The 24,535-nt window shown below is 36.4% G+C and overlaps 1 protein-coding gene across 2 annotated transcripts in view; it reads right to left on the reverse strand.

Annotated features, from left to right (window-relative positions):
- Positions 1 to 2,023: 2,023 nt before the first annotated feature.
- LOC6032671 (kinesin-like protein Klp98A) overlaps positions 2,024 to 24,535 on the reverse strand; it is a 38,496-nt gene continuing 15,984 nt past the window's right edge. The window contains exons 2-9 of one of the 2 annotated variants that reach the window (XM_038254846.1): positions 13,952 to 14,202; positions 7,253 to 9,051; positions 6,957 to 7,079; positions 6,667 to 6,789; positions 5,014 to 5,192; positions 3,904 to 4,955; positions 3,672 to 3,844; positions 2,024 to 3,457 (exon numbers count right to left, since the gene is read on the reverse strand). In XM_038254846.1, coding sequence (XP_038110774.1) covers positions 3,212 to 3,457; positions 3,672 to 3,844; positions 3,904 to 4,955; positions 5,014 to 5,192; positions 6,667 to 6,789; positions 6,957 to 7,079; positions 7,253 to 9,051; positions 13,952 to 14,202 — 3,946 coding nt within the window. In that variant the 3' untranslated portion in view covers positions 2,024 to 3,211. The remainder of the gene's footprint in view (positions 3,458 to 3,671; positions 3,845 to 3,903; positions 4,956 to 5,013; positions 5,193 to 6,666; positions 6,790 to 6,956; positions 7,080 to 7,252; positions 9,052 to 13,951; positions 14,203 to 24,535) is intronic. The other variant, XM_038254852.1, reaches the window with a different exon arrangement.

Consider the following 24,535-nt stretch of genomic DNA (forward strand, 5'->3'; position numbering starts at 1 on the left):
AAACTCATTCAAAATGTTTGGTCCTATGTCTTTCGGTTATGTCCCAGACATACCATCTTGAACTTTTTGGCAATATGAGTAATAAATCGCTGGGGGTAATAAATCGATAATTGCGAAATTATTGAAATTGAGAATAACTCTTTCGTAATCAATTTGAGCTCAAAAAGGGCTTTTTAATGCTTGCTGTTGAAATTTACTTGGCTGTCGCCGATGGCTGGCAAGAGCCTTGCCAAAACATTTCCCCATCGCGAACAACATTGAACCCTTGCAGGTTCGGTCTGCCCCTTCGCCACGATGCTTCTCCGCCTTCAGCTATCTTTGTTGCCGCTGTGTCGTCCCTTCCTCGTAGACTGTCGAGAGTGATTTGAGTACGCAAATGAAATAGATTTTCGTGAGGAGCGGCCGTGGCTGACTGGTTACGGTGTTTGCTTTGTAAGCGAATGGTTCTGGGTTCGATTCCCATCTGCTCCCAACTAGAAAGTTAAGAACACAGAAATTTGAATTGATGAATATGAACGACCAAAGTCGCTCGAGGCGGGGTTCGATCCCCCGTCCTTTAGATTGGTAAGCAAAAATGCTAACCGCAACGCCTTTCGAGGTGTATCCTAGGGTTCTACCTCTCCTACTAACATTGAGTCCAAAACCTCCCTACAAACATCTATATGCCCTTATGCCCTGGGTTGTATTACACACTCATCAAAAGATGAAGACATGGTATCTCCCGTGTTGGATTATTGTTCCGGATGAGGGTCTAACACAACCAGACCAAACAGTGGGATAAGCGTTGTGGAGCCTTCCGGTGGTGGGGCATCCTCCAAATGCTAATGCTAATGCTAATGCTAATGCAAATGAAATAGATTTTCGTTTTGGGATTTCGTGGAACGAAGAAATCTAGGTGGCGAATGCCGTAGGAAGGCAGAGAGAACGCCGTAGAAACGTCAAAACGAGAAAAAGTCTTGTAATGTGTGGGAATAAATCGTTTAATGTGATTCAAATTTGTTGTGACGCAAAGAAAATCTTTAACACATGGTTCAGACTGGCTCTTTGTAATTAATTGGAGTCCTGATAATGGCTTTCAATTATTTCAAAATATTTCTAAAAAATTGTTCAATGCCAAAAGTTTAATTGATGAAATGATTTCAAATCAACTGGCACGAAAATCTTGACATTACGATTAGCTGTGAAGCGTTTCAAAACTTTAGACGTTATCCAACGTCAAAATACCATAAGATCTTAGAGCAGAAATACCATAAGATCTAAGAGCAGAAATAAATAGATCTTAAGAAATAACCGTTTTGTGATTGATTTTGTGGCCAAGAAACGCAAATAATAAAACTATAAAAAAAATCATTAACTTTTGTGTCCGAAGTTCTTCGTCATGATGGTTATGCCTGTAGCATTTCCACTGCACCTTTTTGTTTTAGGAAAAGAAAGAAAGCCCAAGTTTGAGGTCAATAAGGCCGATGCATAGTCTTCACATTTAAATGAAAAAAGTGTTTTAAAATGCATTTTACACAAGATCAGTTGTTTTGCAATCATTAGTTTTCAAAAAATCTAAGATCTGACAAAAACAAAAATTGTATCGAAAAAAAAGATTTTGCATCGAAAATTTTCAAAAAACCTTAAGATTTTTTAATAAACCCAAACATGCTAAAAATGATTTTAAACGCAGGAGAATGTATTTTAATTTGATTTCAGCTGGTTGCCCACTGATTTTTTGGGCCAATTTTGAAGGGGGGGGTGACAAAAACTTTTAAAAATATTTGTACCAGCCTAAGTTCAAGAATTCTAAAATTTTAGAAAAATTTCAATATTCTGAACTTTTTAATTTCCGGAATCGATTTGGCTGCAATTTTGTATGATTTGACGTTTGCTGAGGAGTCGAAAGAATGAAAACAAATTACGCGCATCCAACTGTCACTCGCTGTACACGCTCATTAAAGAACTACTCTCTTTTAGGTTATTGTTACACGTTACATCGCAAAAGGACAATTCGGACTGTTTTAGCTAGTGATAAATCGCGTTTCACTGCTGTAATGTTTGTTTTTTTAATGTTTACGAAACATCTTGACTGCCTCCAGTCACATTCGATCAGATCATTGCTAGCTAGTGTTCGCCTTCACACAGAATCTACCGTTTTGTGGGTAAACATCAAATTGCTATGTTTTGATTTTTACTGCTATTGTTCTGTCCTACTACAGAAACATGACAGCTAATGGGGGTTTGTTTACGTTGTTGTTTTTCTGTTGTCAACACTTAGAAGGTACTTAATTACATGTAAACCTAGTCGTATCGGGACTAACCTAACCTTTTTTGGGAAAGCTCTGATTTCATTGTTTTGTTTTTTTGAACATGTTTTGCTTGTGTGGTCGCTCAACTTTCCGAAACAATAACGGGGAACGGGTCCTAAGGGAGGAAGGGGAATTACGCCTAATAGTACGAATAACTATAATTTTCTAACCTAACAATCGAACCTAGGTCGGAACCGGTCGCTACTCACAAGGAGGGGGATGAAAAATCACAGTTGTTTGTATAATGTTGATGTTTCGCTAAATACGTGTAAGTGAATACATGTTACCTACTCTTTTTTAAGGTCTCTCAAATCATCACAAGTCAATGAAAATTATCCACAGTATAAGGCAATGAATGATATATATGCAATGCATGTTTTTAATAGATGTACGTTTAAGCTACACACAAAGTGGATTAATTGGGAAAAGCTAACGTTTCATAATTGGCTCAGAGCAGGCCTTGGAATCGCAGTTTTGGTACAGCTGTCAAAACTGGATCAAGCCCGGTTGTACACGACAATTTTAAGATAACAACAACACGTGGAAAAATAAAGATCAGCCTACTACGCTCGCGCCTTCCAGCCTCTGTCAACCGCTGTGGTCGAAGAAGAGACTGGCATCAAAGTAACACGTTTCCTATCCGGTATTTATTGTCGGTGTTTACTGCCTTCTGTTTCTGTTTCAATAAATAAAATGCTAACCGAAAATAATCTTCCTACAAGCTACTAGTTACATTGTCTCCATTTAAAACCAAACAAAAATATCAGACTTTCAAACACTTTCTCGGCTGCTTCTCGCATTGGAACGTTAAAATTTGCAGCGTCTCGTTGTCACACACACATTCAAACTCAAAACAAAAAACCCAAAATCTAACGAAATCCAAAACAAAAGCAAAACCACACTTACCCTAGCCACGGCCTCTAACCTGTGCCGTGTTTGCCCGTCTCGAACAGTCCCTTCTTGAAGAAGGTCGCGTGCAGCTCGATCAGCGAGCCCTTTGTTAGACCGGGACGACCTTCGCCCTCGTAGATCGGGCTGTGCGGAATCTTGCTGCACACGATCAGCAGCCGGCGGAGGTACTTTTCCAGGCCGCTGCGCCGGTTCTTCGCAACGGATTCCGTGTTGGACGCGAAAATCTCACGGCGCGGGAACGGGATGGATGTGATCTGAAAGAAGGTGCGTTTCCCAATCACGGACGTAGGAATCTAGTAGCTTGTGGTGGTCGTGGAAGAATTTGGTCAATCTGTCAATCTGTCAATCTGTCAATCTGTCAATCTGTCAATCTGTCAATCTGTCAATCTGTCAATCTGTCAATCTGTCAATCTGTCAATCTGTCAATCTGTCAATCTGTCAATCTGTCAATCTGTAAACACCACCTACCTTATCCCCGTACACCTGCTTCATCTTGAGGTGCAACTCCCGGAAGCGGCTGTACCGCCGGAGCAGCGTCCACCGCTCGTCGGGCAGGTTGATTTTGACCTCGTACTCGTAGTGCGTCTGCTTGCCCGCGCCCCGGATGATGTACGTCGGGATGTTGATCAGGTACTCGGAGCCTAAAACAGAATCAATCGTCAAGGTCGCTGAATGGACAAAGTTGATCGAAAATACTCACGGTAGGAACCCTCGATGGACGGAAGCGAACGCGTCACGCTTGGCGCGTAAAGACTCGCCTGTTGGCGCCGAAGGTAGTCCGGATAGATGCACGAGTTCACTCGGCTGTCATCGCTGTCGGTGAAACTACCAGGAAGGTCTCGTATCGAGTCGATCGCACCTTCGCCATCCGACAGACAACTCTTCTCAACGTCCTGGATCTTGATCTCCAGCTGAACGATGCGCTTCTGCAGCTCCTGGAGCTCGTTGATCTTCCCATCCAGGTTCGTCTTGTCTCCGTTCGTCTCCAGGATCTTCATGATCTCTGCCTTCTTTGTGGCGATGCTCTCCCGCAGCAGGTTCATCTCGCACAAAATCAAGTTGGCGGTGGAAGAGGTTATCGAGCTGTTGTCCACCGACGAACCGTCCTCGTCATCGTCCTCCTCGTCACTCGCCCTCAACGGGTGAATGCCGTGCCGGATGTCGAAGATCTCCGTCCGGACACTTCCCTTGTTGCTCTGGTTGCTTGCGCTCAGTCTCAAAAGTTGCCCCCCTCCACTCTGGCCCTTCCCATGGTTCGAATTCTCATCCGACTCGTCACTGGATCCTCCAACCCTCCCTCCAGCACTGATCTCAATATTACTCCCATTCACGATCAGCGTCTTTTTCGCGTACTTTGAGTTCGGCGTCGACGCCGTCAACAGCAGACAATGATCGTCCGACTGGAACAGCAACTTCCCGTTCAGCTTACCACCCTCGCCAACTTTATTAGTCTCAAAGCTGACCCCGCTATCGCTCATCCCACCCTGACCATGACTTGCCTCTTCGTAGTCCGACTCGTGCGATTCCGTCCCATCCGTCGAACTTGGCGTCGGAATCAGACTCTGCAACGCCGGAGTGTTCAGCGCCGACACAAACGAACAGTCCGAATTGGCCGTGTGAAACGTGTCGCAGGTCTCCAGCGTTCGTGGAGCTAGCGACGTGGCGCCATCTTGCAGCGAGTGATCCGTGTCACCGCCGGAATCGGTGCGCTGACCTTCCGAGTCCGTCGTTCGGGATAGGTTTAGGGTCATACTGCGAAAGAATTCGAAATGATTATTTGTTCTACTTTTCAATACTATAAGGTACTCACGACTGCTTCTTCCGCTGGATCTGCTCCATCTCGACCTGGGAGCGCTGCACCAGCAGCTCCTGGTTCAGCTGCTCCAGCTCGGCGATCTTCACGTCCAGTTCGGCCATCTTGGCGTTGCTGGTCTCGAGCAGGGACTCCTTCTCGCGCAGCTCCCGCTCGAACTTGTCGATCTCTTCGCGCTGTTAAAATTAAATAATTTTAAAAATATTAAATTTGTTTTCAATGTAGAGCGAAAAGTAATCATTAATAATATTTTTTCAACATTTCGGCATAAAAAAATATACTTCAGAGTTTCCCGAATGCAAACGTCATAGTAAAATACCTAGGAGCAGTTTGGGTAGCCAATTATATCAATATTTCGATTCTGTCAACATGTTAATTCTGTCCACCCGCAAATTCAAACAACCTGTCAATTCTAACAACCTGTCAATTCTGACAACTGTCAATTCTTCCAATATGTCAATTCTGTTGATTTAACAATTCTGACAATCTGTCAATTCTGCCAATATGTCAATTGGGTCCTAGAATGAAGCTTAGATTGCTGATATTATTGTTTACAGCGATAAAGCTTATTTTTCTGAGTACAATGACCCTTTGTACGACCACAAAGAGTTTAAAATGGATTTTTAAATCAATTTTGAATAATTAACCTCGCGGTCCTTCTTGACACATAAGTTCCTACTTGACAGCTCGTTCCAAGGGGATCATAGTTGATCCATCGAAAAAATGTTGTCTTGTCAAAAAACAAAATTCGCGTTAAAATGAAAAAAGTGATCAGAAATGGTTTTTGATCGTGTTTTTTACCGTTGTACATACAAATTGACATAGGGCTTTAGTACCCAATTCCGTAGAACTCTAAATCTAAGAACAAGATTGTCCGTCCGACGCAAACGCAGAACTTTGCGCCAGTTCGATTTTTTCATAAACTGTCAGTCGAACAATCTACATGGGTTGTTATGTTCAATGTCCGATGACCGGCAGAGGTTGTACCAATACCAATCTATCAATTCTGTCAAAATGTAAATTCTGTCAACCTGGGAATTCTGTCAAACTGACAACTCGGTCAATTTAAACAACATTATTCGGCCATTTTCGAAAAAAAAAACAAAAATTCCCCAAATGTTTGTGGAGGAACAAAGATGCGAAATATCTCATTTGAACAAAGTTTCATACACATTTAAAAAAAGGAAAGAAAAGTCGATCTGACTAAAAAAAACCCTTGAGAATTGCTCTAGTTTCAAAGTTGAAATCTAGAGTTTTTTTTAAGGTCCTATAAGCTATTGTGTTTCATATGTTTATAGAACCTATTCAAAAAAAAAAAAACTCTAGAAATGGTATTCAAAATTTTGTATAAAAAACCATTTTTATAAAAATACAAAAAAATGCTTAAATTTTACATTATGCGAATCAAAGGACGTGAAGCTTTCAACGAATTTTTACAGCATGAAATCTTTTTGATGTAAATAACTAACAAAATTTTCAAAATATTGCATATCACACCACTTAATATCCGGGACTGAGAAAAGCGGTGTCAGCATAATTCAAGTCTGATTCAAAAGATACTTTCCCGTAATTTCACTGCCGGCCACAATTAAATTTAAAGTCAACCGACATTGAATTGAATGATTAGATTATTAAACCACTTCTACTCACATTCTTCCGGATGTACTCCCGGATGTACTGGGCGGAGTAGTTGTCCAGCGAGCGCGAAATCGTCAGCAGAATCTCCGAGTAGTCCTCGCTTTGCGGTGCGTTCTGGATCAGCTCGATGCTTGCCTGTTTTTGAGATTCGAGAGTTAGTTTTTTATTCGGAATTGAAGTTCTCTAGCTTTGCAAAAAATCAAGTTTGACTAAATCAATATACAAGTTTGACTAAATCAAAATACAAGTTTGACTAAATCAAAATACAAAAAAGCAAACAAACTAAATCAAGCCGCAACTACCTCGTCCAGCTTGCCGCAGTCCTGCAGCTCCTGTAGCTCTTTGGCGACGTACTCGAAGAAATCGCGCTTCTTGGTGTCGAGCTGCGTTCGCAGGGCCGACAGCTGTCTAACTAAAATGTCCACCTACGGGAGCATCGGGCACAGGGTTGTGTAAATGAAACGAAAGAAACCAAAGTGGAAAAAAAATACGAAATGAAATGAAGTAACAGAAAAGTGAGATAACCTAGCACGAAGGTAACCAAATCAATAGCTCGGTAGCGATAACGTGTAGAACGTAACAACTGCAATCCAATTACCTGCGTCTTTTCGTTACTCTTCTCCCAGAGTATCATCTCGCGCCGCGCCATCAGCTCGTCTATCCGGCAGTCCAGGATCATCAGCTTGTCCCGCTTGGTGGCCTCCAGCCGGTCCAACTCCTCCCGGCAGAGCTTGATCTTGCTCTTGAACTGCTCGTGCATGCGCGATCGCTCCAGGTTCAGCTGCTTGAGCGCGTTCTCGATCGTCTGCAGGATCTTCCGGTGCTCGTCCTGCAGTTCCGTGTCTTCCCGACTGGGCGTGTACTGCCGGAAGCGCAGTGGGTTCGCGGGTGAAACGAGTCCACTCTGGTCGTCATCGCTCATGAAGCTTCCGCAGAGGTTCTCCCGGGACGCGGCGATCAACGACAACCGGGACAAGTCTAACCGGGAGGATCGCTGACCTCCACTGGCGTTGTCCTGTCGCATCTTGGCTGCCTCAGCCGGGTTGTTGTATCGGAACATGTTGGTCCTGCCGAGTAGAAGGATGTCTCCCTGACTGATGGCCGTTGGGGCTTCGATGATGGACGCATTTAGGAGACACGTGGCCGAAGGTTGTGGGTAGATTGTGGCATTCCCATTGTCCAGCACGATTCGGCAGTGCTCCGGATGGATGCCGATCCCATTGAGGACAATGTCCCGAGGGTGTGAGGCGTCCGCGGTTCCGATCGTAGTCTCACCCTCCTTCAAGCTGTACAGCGTCACCCCGGTGCTAATATCGTCGTGAATGCCAATCAGATGTGGAATCTCCGAGTCCAACACAACCCCAACCCCGGACTTCCTCAACCCAAGCGACTTCTGCTCCCTCAGAATGGACTGCGCCTCGCGCCACTTCTCGGTCCATTCCTCCGTCAGGACCTTCTCCTGAGCTTCCTTCTTGTGCAGATCTTCCAGCACTTTGAGCGAGGGCTCCAACAAGGAAGAGTCGTCACTCGAAAGCATTCCCTTAAGCTTGAAAATCTCTTCCCGAAGCTCGCGGATCAGCTTGACGTTCGGATCCTCGTTGATCGTCGGTTTGTTGATGATGTTCTTAGCCCGGTTGGCGTACCTAAGCGTACTCAGCGTTTCACTGTAATTGACATCCGCCGGGGAGATCGCCGCGATCATGATCGTTTTACTGTTCCCGCCAAGACTGTCCTTCAACAACCAGGTGAGGATCGAATCTCGGTACGGAATATACAGAATCCGTTTGTTGTGAGTCGGATTGGTCTGCTCCGCCAAAGCCGATATCACACTCCCCAGCGTTACCAGAGATTTGTTGATATGTGCTCCCTCCTTCAACCGCTGCCCGGTCGCCCCAGTTGCATTAGCCCGCTCACTACCCGCCAGATCAACCAGGTGAATCTTCGACACCGTTTCGCTCGGCATGTCGTCCAAATACCGAGCCTGCACGAACGTGATCGTGAAGATCGCGTGACTTCGACTGCTCGTGTCGTTCATGTTGGTACTGGCCGTCGTTCGCTGATTATTTCCCTGAACCATGCAGTTCTGAATCTCCCCGTAGTCCGACACCGGATGTTGGGATAGATTCTCCACGTACGGCCCAAGCGTCCGATGTTCGCGAACCCTCAACCCATGACCGGCGCTGCTTGGGCCGAGCAGATCCTTCACCCGCTCGTTGTAGATCTCCAGGTACGAACACTGCGTCTTGTAGCCGACGCCCTCCTCCTGGCCGAGCTTCATGCGGCCAAACAGCGACCGGCAGATGCGCGGAATCAGACCCTGGGCTTCGGCCGTGCCCATCATGGTGAACGTCTTGCCACTGCCGGTTTGGCCGTACGCGAACACGCACGCGTTGTAGCCTGGAAAGAGGGCAATTGGATTATTTGTAGTTCTTTAAACACGGTAAAATGAGAGTACAGATGATTGAGTTTAAGAGGCTTTTGCTGCATGGGAGCAATTTAATTGCGTTGTATTCTTCTTCTCTCACAAAAACATTCAGCAGAAATCCGCGAAATCCGCGCCTATGAAATTTATAAAATTTATAAAACTTATGAAATTTATAAAATTTATAAAATTTATAAAATTTATAAAATTTATAAAATTTATAAAATTTATAAAATTTATAAAATTTATAAAATTTATAAAATTTATAAATTTTATAAATTTTATAAATTTTATAAATTTTATAAATTTTATAAAATTTATAAAATTTATAAAATTTATAAAATTTATAAAATTTATAAAATTTATAAAATTTATAAAATTTATAAAATTTATAAAATTTATAAAATTTATAAAATTTATAAAATTTATAAAATTTATAAAATTTATAAAATTTATAAAATTTATAAAATTTATAAAATTTATAAAATTTATAAAATTTATAAAATTTATGAAATTTATAAAATTTATAAAATTTATAAAATTTATAAAATTTATAAAATTTATGAAATTTATAAAATTTAAAAAATTTATAAAATTTACAGAATTTATAAAATTTATAAAATTTATAAAATTTATAAAATTTATAAAATTTATAAAATTTATAAAATTTATAAAATATATAAAATTTATAAAATTTATAGAATTTATAAAATTTATAAAATTTATAAAATTTATAAAATTTATAAAATTTATAAAATTTATAAAATTTATAAAATTTATAAAATTTATGAAATTTATAAAATTTATAAAATTTATAAAATTTATAAAATTTATAAAATTTATAAAATTTATAAAATTTATAAAATTTATAAAATTTATAAAATTTATAAAATTTATAAAATTTATAAAATTTATAAAATTTATAAAATTTATAAAATTTATAAAATTTATAAAATTTATAAAATTTATAAAATTTATAAAATTTATAAAATGATGAAATTTATGCAATTTATGAAATTTATAAAATTTATGAAATTTATGAAATTTATGAAATTTCTGAAATTTATGAAATTTATGAAATTTATGAAATTTATGAAATTTATGAAATTTATGAAATTTATGAAATTTATGAAATTTATGAAATTTATGAAATTTATGAAATTTATGAAATTTATGAAATTTATGAAATTTATGAAATTTATGAAATTTATGAAATTTATGAAATTTATGAAATTTATGAAATTTATGAAATTTATGAAATTTATGAAATTTATGAAATTTATGAAATTTATGAAATTTATGAAATTTATGAAATTTATGAAATTTATGAAATTTATGAAATTTATGAAATTTATGAAATTTATGAAATTTATGAAATTTATGAAATTTATGAAATTTATGAAATTTATGAAATTCATGAAATTCATGAAATTGATGCAATTGATGAAATTGATGAAATTGATGAAATTTATGAAATTTATAAAATTGATGAAATTTATGAAATTGATGAAATTGATGAAATTGATGAAATTTATGAAATTGATGAAATTGATGAAATTGATGAAATTGATGAAATTGATGAAATTGATGAAATTGATGAAATTGATGAAATTGATGGAATTGATGAAATTGATGAAATTGATGGAATTGATGAAATTGATGAAATCGATGAAATGTTGAAATTTATGAAATTTATGAAATTTATGAAATTTATGAAATTTATGAAATTTATGAAATTTATGAAATTTATGAAATTCATGAAATTTATGAAATTTATAAAATTTATAAAATTTATAAAATTTATAAAATTTATAAAATTTATAAAATTTATAAAATTTATAAAATTTATGAAATTTATAAAATTTATAAAATTTATAAAATTTATAAAATTTATAAAATTTATAAAATTTATAAAATTTATAAAATTTATAAAATTTATATAATTTATAAAATTTATAAAATTTATAAAATTTATAAAATTTATAAAATTTATAAAATTTATAAAATTTATAAAATTTATAAAATTTATAAAATGATGAAATTTATGCAATTTATAAAATTTATAAAATTTATAAAATTTATAAAATTTATAAAATTTATAAAATTTATAAAATTTATAAAATTTATAAAATTTATAAAATTTATAAAATTTATAAAATTTATAAAATTTATAAAATTTATAAAATTTATAAAATTTATAAAATTTATAAAATTTATAAAATTTATAAAATTTATAAAATTTATAAAATTTATAAAATTTATAAAATTTATAAAATGATGAAATTTATGCAATTTATAAAATTTATGAAATTTATGAAATTTATGAAATTTATGAAATTTATGAAATTTATGAAATTTATGAAATTTATGAAATTTATGAAATTTATGAAATTTATGAAATTTATGAAATTTATGAAATTTATGAAATTTATGAAATTTATGAAATTTATGAAATTTATGAAATTTATGAAATTTATGAAATTTATGAAATTTATGAAATTTATGAAATTTATGAAATTTATGAAATTTATGAAATTGATAAAATTGATAAAATTGATAAAATTGATAAAATTGATAAAATTGATAAAATTGATAAAATTGATGAAGCAACTGTCAACATCGCGAAATCACCCGGGTCGAAATAAACACACAATCGGGGGGGGAAACAAAGACGGAAACGGCAACGAAAATCGGGCGTGTTGACCGCGACGCACACCGTTCAAATTCTCCAACTGTCAACATCGCGAAATCACCCGGGTCGAAATAAACACACAATCGGGGGGGAAACAAAGACGGAAACGGCAACGAAAATCCGGCGTGTTGACCGCGACGCACACCGTTCAAATTCTCCAAAGCAACTGTCAACATCGCGAAATCACCCGGGTCGAAATACACACACAATCGGGGGGGAAACAAAGACGGAAACGGCAACGAAAATCCGGCGTGTTGACCGCGACGCACACCGTTCAAATTCTCCAAAGCAACTGTCTATAAAATTTATAAAATTTATAAATTTTATAAAATGATGAAATTTATGCAATTTATGAAATTTATAAAATTTATGAAATTTATGAAATTTATGAAATTTATGAAATTAATGAAATTTATGAAATTTATGAAATTTATGAAAATTATGAAATTCATGAAACTGATGAAATGATGAAATTTATGATATTTTGAAATTGATGAAATTGATGAAATGGATGAAATTGATGAAATTTATAAAATTGATGATACTGATGAAATTGATGAAATTTATGAAATTGATAAAGTTGATGAAATTGATGAAATTTATGAAATTGATGAAATTGATAAAATTTATGAAATTGATGGAATTTGCGTAATTTGCAAAATTTATGAAATTTATTAAATTGATAAAATTTGCGTAATTTGCAAAATTTATGAAATTTATTAAATTTATGAAATATATCAAATTTATGAAATTTATGAAGCATATAAAATTGATGAAATTTATTAAACTTATTAAATTTATTAAATTTATAAAATTTACAAAATTTACGAAATTTATGAAATTAACAAAATTTATGAAATATACAAAATTTACAAAATTAATGAAATTTATAAAAGTTTCATGTTCTTTCGTCATGTTTTGGTCAGCCCAGTGAGCTTTCAACTCATAGATCTAAACTAAATTCTGTGAAAATGTGTTTTTCTTAGTTTCACCTAGATCTTAGACAATATTGTTCAAATTTGCAAAACAAACAAATGTAATCTTAATTTTAGAAAATATCTCAATATTTTTTTACACCATTTCAGACGATTACTCAAAAAAAAAAGCAATTAGAAGTTAATTTAATGACCGAAATGACATTCACAAACAAAACCATCAAGAAAACGGCGCCCCTTCATTAATCATAACCGTTAATAAAGCCCAACCGAAAAACGAGCGAAAAGATCGAGGAATACGCGAAAGGTATAAAAACCACAAAACGCCAAAAAGAATAAGATGGAAATGGTTGTTGGTAAATTGAAGGTTTTGAAGGTCAATCAACCGCTTTTGTTGTTGTTTTTGTTGCGGTGTGGTCACTGTCAGACCATCAAGGTTTTTATTTTTTGGGGGGTTTTGCAATGGACAATTTTTTAGACAAAGACGAATTTTGAGTAATGAAGGGTCTTAATTTTGTTTCGGAGGGTAGATGATGCAAATTTGGGTAGATTTGGCAATTAGATAAATGCATTTTCATTGTTTTTATGTTCATGCTAGTATATAAAACGATCTTTTTTCATTCGTTCAATGAACACTTCCGACACTCTGATCATGATTTACCGTTAAATGTTTAATTTTCAAATTTCCAAGGCCCTTCCACGGCTGGAAACCGCTGAATCATGACCAAGCATTCCAATTCTGCCGACCATTTAAGAAGCGCAAGAAGACTCTTTGTTCGATTCTAATTGAACGTTTGAACATCGCTTCATCAAAACTAAAACTACTTCAGCAGCTGCCGGTGTGGTCGGTGATCCGCATCGATCGGTTACCGGACATTGCTGTGAGAGCTGGCATTACGGAACGACCAAGACTGTGTTTCAAAGGTTGAAATCCATACATTTTTAATCAGTATGAGATGGTTTTGATGACTGATTCCCAACACGATCATAAAAATCTTCAAATTTTATATTCTTAGGAAAAAATATTATTTCAAAAATAAACTCTAACCTCTCAGGATCAGCGATGATTTCGACCGCCTAACCTACTCAAACAGCTGAGCTTTCAGTCTCATCAACCAATTTTGCAACAACTTTCTGGGTCATCGCCGACGAAACCGACCCGTCATTATCTCTCTGCCCCTCTCTGTATCTAGTGAATCTCTGTTTTCTCAATCCGAATTACGCCACCTGGCGGCCACCACTTCATACCTTGAAACGCGCAATCCACAATCTCCGTGCCGAGATCCTCGAAGACGCGCTCCTGCGGCGTAAAGTGCCCGTCCGATTCGTCCACCGACCAGTACGAGTGGTCAAAGGTGAAGTCGTTCCACGGCTCAAGCCCGCTGCCGGTTCCCGGGAGGTTGGCCACGCCGTTCAGCAGCCCGGCGACCTTCGGTTTGAGCAGCCGCGTCTTCTTGCCGTCCATCTGGACGATGAGTTTGGCGCCAAGCTCATTCTCTCTGGAATTGCGGGAAGAAATGGGGGAAAAGATTAAGTTATGTCGTGTCAAAACGGAAGCCGGTACGGACGGGTGTGGATCGACCTTTAATTTGTTAGGTTCTGAAACGGAGAGGTGTGAAACGACCTTTATTTGGCGTCTTTCAAAATAACGCAGTTTTCGTCAAAACCGAACCTACTCAGAAGTGAGTATGTTTGACAAATGTCAGATTTGGGTGAAATTCGCTCAAATCTGACATTTGCTCAAAAAAAAATCTGTTCAAAGCTTAATCAATAAATTTCATTTCATTCCTATCAAATTGATTGGTTAGCCCGCCAACATTTCACTCTAGCGTGATTAAAAAAAGTTCACATCGCGAAATGTGTTAATAATCGATAATTTTTCGCAGCTAATTCCCGCGGCCGGCACGTGCTTGGAGCGCCTTCGCGGGAAAATCCCACCTCGTTCTACTGTTTCAACATGGTTTGTGAAAAATATCACGCAAAAAGTGTTCACAGAGAAGCGGAGGAAAGTACCCGGCTAGGGGGTGTACAGAGTTAAAATAATTAACGTTCGTCAATATATTGACGTTGTTATTGATATACTGGTCAATAGATTAACGAAAATCGTGATGACCTACGTTGGCACACCTTGATTTGACATTTGACAGAAGGAAACAGAAATAATTTTGGCGAATAAAATAAACAGGAATAAACCATACAAAAACAAACTGTTTAACATTTTTTAACAGAAAAGGGCCATGTTCTGTCCCAAATTGGCCAAATTCGGTCACAGAAAGTGGAGCATTTGGCGTTTCGACCGGGTAGGACAGTAGGAGATGCCATGAAAGTAGGTGAAAGCAGAAGAATTGGTTCGAGGAGGAGGAGGCAATATCAACGGTATCATCTGTGATTTTCCGTTTTTTCCCTTCAATAATAAATTGGACAGGATAAGCGAACCGTTCGGCTATCGGACATGACCATGATGATGTCCAAATATTTTCCACTTGCCTGGTGGAAAAATGAGGCAACATGTCTCGTTGTCGATTGTTTCCTCCCTTTCCGCTGCCTGGTTTCAGTTGGCCACATTTTGTGATCGGATTTGAAACATGTTCCACGGTCCACGTAGCTTTGGGACCGAGATGAGACATACTACACTGTGGTATCTAAGGGAAAGATGCACTTCCGCCACTTAGAGGATGTTACATTAATCCGGAAAGTTACTAGTGCCAAAGAGTTTTTGCTTAGCGCTTTGAGTGTTAGGTTATGATATCCGGCCTATTCAAAGAATTCAGCCAGGTTCCTTAGGAAAGGAGAAGCCTTCTCCATATTCTACTTTTTATCGCGGTTTCATTTTTGATTCTTAAATGCTGGAGGAAGAAACGGGACAGGATATAGCCACCGGAACATGGTGCTTTTACTATTGCCACGGAGACTTGTTTAGTTGAACCAGATGTTTCAGGGCATTCCTTCAACGTAAGGGAACGTAGCGGAATCAGGAAACCGCTCCACTGTATTTTCTTCTTTAGCGATTTCAGAAGTAACGTGACCTGACCAATCTTGGTCGACGGACCATTGTCCGGACTGTCCGCTCTGAAGGAATGTCCAATTCCTGCCACTTATAAATGTCCCTCCGGAAATTCCATGAGCCTCCTCACTGTCAAAATGTTTTGTGTTTATGTTCGGTTTGACATTACTATTTGACAGTGGTTCAAGGAATTACAAAACCAGGTAAGGTCACGTTAAAGTATTGACGAAATATTAATATGTTAACGAACTATTATTAGTCTATCGACCAAGTTGTCCAGCCCCTAGGTACCCGGCAAAAGATGATCAACGAAACGAAGCTAAAAAAAAGGAGCGAAAGGTTTATTTGTCTGTGGAAAAATCTTGCGTGACATTGGCTTTTTATGGCGTAATTTTGGACTCGTCAAGTTGGATGAAAGGCGTTTTTTGCAATCGTTTTACATGAACACGCATAGAAATAAAAAATATTAGAATTAATAGCAATAATATTTCAAATTTAAAGACAAAAAAGACATACTGAAATATTCCGCAAAATCAACAGAACGGAAGAAATTACTAATCAAAAAAGAATGAAAAAAGTCATGCGCCTGCTTTGACATTTTCAATGCTGCTAGATGTATGGTTAATAAGATGTCGGTGTTGCCAGTTTAGATTTCTTTTTATTTTTTTATTTAAACAAAATAAAACATTAGGAAATACTAGACAAAACTTTGCAATAGATCAAATTTAAATTGCACCACCCTTCTCAACGACAAATAACCCAATCTCCGTGTGAAAAATCAACACCCATGTCAATGCAAACTGGTAATTGACCAACTTAGTCAATGTCCAGTATCAAGTTAATTCTGAGAGAGAGAGAACCTGAAAAGTGAAACCACATTCTTGTTCTGATATCGGATTTCCAAAGAAATACTTTGCCACCACCAGACTGAAACCTAAACCGTGGAAAATTTACGCAACTTTAGCCTTATTTTGTTTCCATTTTTTTCCCTCCTCCTCATTTCTGATTCACTTTCGTTCGAAATGCACCCAAACAGCTTATCAGTTGTAACTCAAGTTGTTGAAACAAGATGCAGCGCTGTGTGTTATTGTTACACATTGTTCAATCTCTACAAACACAGAAACATCTTCATCATCCTTCTCGCATCACAAAAAGTGATGGTCATTATCAGTCCTACGAAAGAGAAACTAATATAAACTACTGCGAAACGGAAAAGTTGAGGATTTTTCCCTCTTTTTTGCTCGACTCAAACTTTTAAATCGATTGCAATGTTAAGCAAAATTGAGGATTATCGTTTCCCTTGGCTTTTTCGTCTCGTCTGCATTTGCTCAGAGGCTTAAAAACTCAATTTAAAATTGACAACAATTTAATATGTTTGAAGCATGGTTCAACCCGACATTCGGTGAAAACTGGTCGATGTCGAGTTAGTTGAACGTATATTTTTTATAGGGAGAGTAGTTTTCCGAAAGTGACAGCTCTTTGTTTACATTGTGTACGCTAATGCAAGTTAACTCTTTTGAGTTGGAATTTAAGTTTTTTTTACTTTGGAAAAAAACATTTAGTGATCATTACTCAAAATTGAGTAGACATAGTTTTGACAAATTTAAAATGTTTTCTTTAAAAAAAAACATTTTTTTAATTTACGCTTTTACCGAAGTGACAGCTCTTTGTTTACATTGTGCACGCTAATGTGCACGCTTAATTCGATTGGATCTGAATTAGAGAATATTTGAGAAATTTGGTGAGATTGACATTAAGTGATCACTACTCAAAGTTGAGTAGATTCGGCATTGTCAAATTTTGAGATGTCTACGTAAAAAAAAATTCAAAATTAGTTTTTTAACAAAATTTGGAAGCGTTTTCAGTTATAAACCAACAGAATCGCCCCAAAAGCTGGCAACCAAATCAATCATCTCAATCAACGCTTTGATAAACCTTGCTTCAGGGGGGGCAACAAAAACCCTCTAATCAAGCTTGCCACCTTGCGATTTTTCCCATCTTTTGCGGCACGAAATCTCACCTGAAGATTGCGCCACAGTGATTAGTGCTGCAATTCTGTTATTTATTTTAGCAGTATTTTTTATCACGATGGCTGGCAACACTGCACTGCAATTTGTCTCGAGCGAATTTTCAGCAACCGTTTGGGTTGAGGCGATTGGTGGTGGGGTTTCGTAATTTGGATTTTGCCTCGAATTGCTACTGGGTTACAGTCCTGAGGTGGGCACAAACTTTGCTGATTGTGATGGGTGGTTTTTTGAATTGCCAGGATGGAGTTGAGCAATGATGTGATGGTGGCAAGTGTTTATTGAAGGTTGATAAATTGCATCTTTCTTAGGAAATTTGAAGGTAAAGAAAATGAATACGGTTTATTTTTAAAATATCGAATTGATATTTACAAATAAGAGAAACAAAAAAAATCTACTATCCATAATCTCTAAAACAACTTAGGGAGCTTAAAAGCAATATTGGATAAATTCTACTTACGATAAAGAACAAACCTAAATTTACAATTGTGTCAAGCTTTGCCGCTAAATCTTTCAGAAGCGAGAAAAGAGATTTGACAAATAAAAAAAACACTCCTGCTTCGTCAAAACCGATTTTTTATTGACTTAAAAAAATAATGTCAACCTGTTCGTTCTTTATATAAAAAAATACTGAAGTAAGCGAGATGCACTGTTTGTTTACAAATATACATTAGGTCAATGAAATTATTTTGCTTGATACGAGAATTTAAGACCAATGTCAGATCTGAGTAAATTTCACTCAAAATTCAGAGAAAAAATGTGTATGTTAGATTTACAACAGGGTTAGATTTGAGTAAATTTTGAATAACTTTGGATATGCGTGTGATGTAATAGAAATGTCAAATTACACTGAAAAAAAAAAAACAAACAACAAAATTGCAACACATTTCCGCATCAACTTTAAAAAATAAGTGTGTGTTTTCCAATCGAAAACCCGCTGGCCGGCAGCGAAATTATGACAAAGCATGAACATTGAAAAATGTCCTCAAAATCCCTTTGTCCGACCAACCCAAATGAGTACTGAACCCCTTAACCTTTGTTTTCCTCCTCCAACTGTCAGTGGACTTTTCCTCAATTAAGGGCTGACCTTTGAGTGCGGGTAGTTGCTGGTAAAGTGACAACAACGACAAAACAGAACAAACAAACGTGGTTCGTGGAAAACACACGGAAATATAATCCGATTTGTGTTCGTCAGTGTGCTCAATTTAGGGTAAATTTGTGCCCGTTTGTTGTTCGATTGCGCGCGTTCAGTGTCATTTCGCGGGAAAAGCCAGTGTTTACAATCGGATGACACACTTGGCACGTGATTCGGGGTAGTTTTGTCTTTTTCGTGAGAAGTTACTAGTTTTAATTTTGCTTGTGCTACACTATAGTTTCGAAATACTCAGTTTTCGTAAAAACCGAATCTACTCAAAATTTGAAAAAGGGGCATCTGTCAGATTTGAGTTAATAAAAGTAAGTTTTGCCCAATTTTCGTTGAATTCTAGTGAAATTCGCTCAAATCCGACATGTGATTTTGAATGTGCGTGTTGAGAAAGCGTCATTTTGAAACAAAGAAACCATAAATTTACACCTCACAGCGCATCGTGTTGATTAATTCAAGTTTCACTGCCACCTCATAAAGTCATAAACTTTGCCTTACATTTTAATCATTATGATGCATCGGTGAAAGGCACTACTCACTTTTGGGGGTAGATTGCCCCAAAAGATATCGCAATGATGAAAAATTCATAACCGCTTTTACTCGCATTTCACGATTTGCCTAAGTTTCCAACCTCTTGGAAAACGCACTTGAATTTGCGCCAACTTGTCTGAGGGATGTCGGGAAAACAAACCAAAACAACTCATGTAAACACGAGCCGACTTTTCAAGCCTCGCCGTGGCCCCAAAGTGCAAAATCAACTTCCGATTTCACTTTTTTACTGTTTTTCTGCCAGTTTTTTTTTTTATTATTGTTATGCTATCGCAGTGTTGTGGATGAAGAGGACCTCGAAAAAAACGCAAAACGCGTGAAGGCAAAAATTGAGTGATTTTAACCCCTTCTCTTACACACTCAAAGAGGCAACCCCAAATTGGGGTGAATAAATTTGGAAGCAATTATCGGTTCACACCTATTGACCGCACACACCACCCTCTTGGAAGGAGGAGGAAAAATGGCACGCTGCGATGGAGAGATGATGATTGCGTTTTTTCGTCTTCGTTTGCGTCCTATGATTGTTTATTTTTTTAACGCTCAAATTTGTGATTCGCACCGCCTAATGAGATATGGTGCGGTACAAAGGTTCCGGTGTGGGCTCCATTTTTTTGGAAACCTCCGTGAAATGAAAGTGTTGAGTCGGTAGATGAGCTGAATCTTGATTAAGATACTTTATATTTAAAAATATTTTTTTCTAATTTTGTTTTTCAAATAAAAATAACTAACGAACAAGTTACTAATATTAATTGAATCTCAAAACCAATAACCACAACCTTGTACTTTTCTCACCAACAAACTGGTGAGTGACTTTATGATTTTGACAGCTCAACCCACACTTGGTTGAGCATTTGATTGGGTTTGAAACCCGACAAACACTCAGTTCCACGAAAGTATCAGGAAACCTTATCGAACCCCCAAGAGACAAACGCACCATTAAACGTTTTTCTGTGGTTTTCCAAGTTTTACTCTTTTTTCCATTAAACTCAACGTCGGATTGATTTCCTTTCGTCGACAAAGTGACGACCATGATCGCAAGTCGATCTTTCCAGCCGGAAACTGTGACGGGTCTCGTTTTGATCACCCAAACGGGGCCTACTTGGATGGCGGCGGCGACAACGAGACGCCATTATGGCATTGATTGCACCGTTGTCACGATTGTGACGACAACGATGTGGTCAGAGGGAAGTAATGTGAGGCTTAGCAGAAGAAGGATGTTATTAACCCTGAATAATGTAAAAGTTTTGAAATAAAGCTACAAAACAAAATAAACTCGCTAAAAAGACAAAATCTAAAGCTAGAATTAATCAATCTAGCTCATTTTTAAGACAGCAGATTCTTAAGAATGTTGGCTATGAGTTGTCAGACTGGTTTTTCGAAAAAACGAATTATTTTTGAGAAATCACAATTTTACTTTAAACACTCCAAGGCTTTCCTTAGGCCTTAACAAATGTAAATTTCATTTTTTTGTGTTTTTCCGTTTTTTCGCCTTTCAAGCTTCAACCAAACGATTTTTCATAATAAAACTACAAATTCAAAACCTGACGCTTGAAGGTTAAAGTCAAGTTGTAGAGAAATCCACCCAAGTCGTCACCATCATCGCAGTAATGTGAGATGAGTCATCCAAGACCATCAGCTAGTAGGTATAACGTACAGTCCACTATATGATTGCACCCAGTCAAATACTCACACTTTCACCCTAATCTGACAAAAAAAAAGAAGAGGAAGAGCAATAAAGACGAAAACTCTCGTTTAGAGGGTGGATGTTGTGTGCATCAATGAACGACAATCATAAACAAGACAAAGTAGTGTAGTTGGTGAAAGAAGAAGAGTAGGAAGAAAAAGAAGGAAGAGGAGCTTAGTCGAGCAATAAAACGGCTCTTTTTCAGATTCGGATTGAATGAACGAAAACGGAGATGCTGCGACGCGGCCAAGATGACGACGACGAAGACGATTGACCAGATAATAATAACAAACAGTGCTGAAAATGTCAGGGGTCATGACGCGAAAATCGGCGACGCTGACACGAATTTTTGAGATCCATTCACTGACCCGCAAAACCGTGACATAAACAAACCCGGCGCAGTCGTGAGTGCCCTAGCTCATTGAGCAGCTGCAATGCGAGGCAGTAGTCGACCAACGCTCATTCGACGTTGCACGCACACACATAAAGAAACAAGTTTTTACACAAAAATTTCGTATTTATGCGTGGAAATATAATTTTGAATATAAGTTATGGTTGTTTTAAGTGTTTTGCACAGTCTACAACCATTCAATTGTTTGAAAATAGTCAAAAAAGTGTTTAAAGAGCATTTTACGAGTCAGTCATATGACACGAATTGAGTGAGTGTAGCTCATTTTTTCACGTCTCTCATTCTCCAGCAGCCGACCGGCACAAGTCAGGCGGCAGTGGTTGAACAGACACAGTAGGCTTACAGTCACAAGCTAGCAGTGAACTGAATTTTTGGTTTGCTTCATGTGTACGCTGGGTTGGAAACTTTTTGCAGGCCTGATAACAAACGAGACGAAAGAATGAATCGTAAATTACTATAAATAGGATGATGGAGGGGGGAGTGAGGGAGGATGAGAAAGAGTCGAGATTGTTTTCCGGCTTTGTTGAGATGGGAAATTGCGGAGTTGTATTTGTACTAGATTAGTTGATGTAATCGAGATAGGAATTTAGTGGGAAAATGCTCGAAAAAAACAAACTAAATTTTCAAACATGTTGAGTCTAAAAAAAATATTTTTCGTTGGTCAAAAACGTTAAAAAAATATACTATAACATATTTATATATTTTGTCATAATCAAGCTAACATTTGAAAATGGCTCATATGCAAAATTATTCCAAATTGAGATACAAAATAGGTTCCGAAAATAACTTCTGAAAATAACTTTAAAAATGTCTCAGCTAGATTTTAAGTTTGATGTTTAAACTATTCATGATAATTCCAAATTTATTTTATCCTTTCTATTGATGTTTTTATGATATTCTTAACTGACAAAAATCAAACTTCGAAATGTATTTTAAAACAAATACTAATTTGCATGAAACAAAACGAACACAATTTAATAAAATTGTTCATATGAGCAATTCTCTGAGATTTCGGTCATTTGTTTTTTTTTGTATTTTTTAATCCGGCAGAAACTTTTTCGGTGCCTTCGGTATGCCCAAAGAAGCCATTTTGCATCATTAGTTCGTTCATATAATTTTCCATACAAATTTGGCAGCTGTCCATACAAAAATGATATGAGCAATTCTCTACCAAAACCGGAAATGGATTTTTTTTATTTGTATTTTTTTATTTGGCTCAAACTTTGTGGGGGCCTTCCCTATGACCAAATAAACTATTTTGCGTCATTGGTTCACCTATACAAGTCTCCATACAATTTTGGCTGTTGTCCATACAAAAATGGTATGTAAATATTCAAACAGCTGTAACTTTTGAGTGAATTTTCTGATCAATTTGGTGTCTTCGGCAAAGTTGTAGGTATTGTTGAGGACTTTTGAAAAAAAAAAATAGGTACACGGAAAAAAAAATGCAGATTTTTTTATCAACTTTTTTTTCACTAAAACTCAATTTCTCAAAATACGTATTTTTTGATTTTCGAGATGTTTTAGGGGACAAAAATCCGCAAGTTTTGAGCCATAGAGAAACATGGTCAAAAAATCTGCCGCCGAGTTATGAATTTTTGAAAAATAGTGATTTTTGGAAAAAAAATCGAAGTTTCATGCACAAACAAAAAAAAGTACTTTACAGATTTTTTGATAAAAGGTTTCGTTTTCAAGATATAGCCACCCAAAGTTTGATTTTAGCGAAATATTTGCAGTTTTTCAATTTTTAAAAATAGTGACCATGAGTGACCATTTCTAAAAATATTTTTTTTTAAAGTTCAGAAAATTTGCTATAAAATTGTCTAAGAGACATTGAAGATTGGACCTTGGGTTGCTGAGGTCCATTGAAGTTTTCTTAATCTCACCAAAACAACCCACCATTTTCTAATGACCATATCTCAGCTACTAATGGTCCGATTTTCAATGTTAATACATGAAAAATTCGTGAAATTTTCGAAAAAAATATTTTGAAAATTTTTAAATCAGGACTAGCATTTTTAATGGGCGTAATATTCAATGTTTGGCCCTTTTAAAATGTTAGTCTTGATTTAAAAATTTTCAAAATATTTTTCTTCGGCAAAGTTGTAGGTATGGATATGGAATCGATACAGATTTTTTCATAAGTGAAATTTGTCGATTTGTCGAATTTGTCATTTCGAAGATCAGCAATTCTGAGCACTAACTCTAAAAGAAAAGATTAAATGTTTTTAAATCGAAGATTGTTCATTGAAATGGTCTGCAAAAAATTAAAACAAATATTTTTTAAATCTTCTTATTTTTTTCTTCCAAAAGAACTTCTGCGATTTCTTTTGAATTTTCGTGTTTGATGTATAATTTATTTTTATATTTTTTATCATATTATTTGAATATTCGAGAAACTTTTCAAAGAAAGTAAAATAATCCTGCTTTTTCAATTTCTAAAAGAAGAACTGGTTACTGAAAAACGACAAAAAGGATTTAAAAAATAGAAAAAAATGTTAGGTTGGAAATACATTGCAAAAGTATAAATTCGAATTAAATACAAAAACATTTTCATGCTTTTAAAACCAAGTTCAATTCCTGATATAAGATATGTAGCACAGTGTTAATATTGAATGAACTTTCAACACTACACGCACATTCAAAACTAGTCAAATTACATCACCTCAAACTTACTCTAGAATGTGGGTTCAGGACATGTGTTCAAAAATCGGTAGAATCTTCTTATACGGTTGGAAAATTAGTAACAGATATTTGTAAATTTCACTCAAATTAAAAAAAGTTGAATTTACCAGATATTTCAGATTTTCATCAAAATTAATTTCTTAAGACGGGCTTCGATTTGAAAAATCGCCAAAAATCAATTTTTCAACCAACTTATGATCTTTATTATTTTATTTTATTTATCTTTATTTAATTTCAGAAAATTTTAGGGTTGGAAGTTTGCCTTGTTTTATGTGACTTTTGACAATGTTTTTAAAAATGTATTTTTTTAGGGGTTTACTTTTGCTATGTTTT

The sequence above is a fragment of the Culex quinquefasciatus genome, chromosome 1 (assembly GCF_015732765.1).
Source record: "Culex quinquefasciatus strain JHB chromosome 1, VPISU_Cqui_1.0_pri_paternal, whole genome shotgun sequence".
NCBI classification, from domain to species: Eukaryota; Metazoa; Arthropoda; class Insecta; order Diptera; family Culicidae; genus Culex; species Culex quinquefasciatus.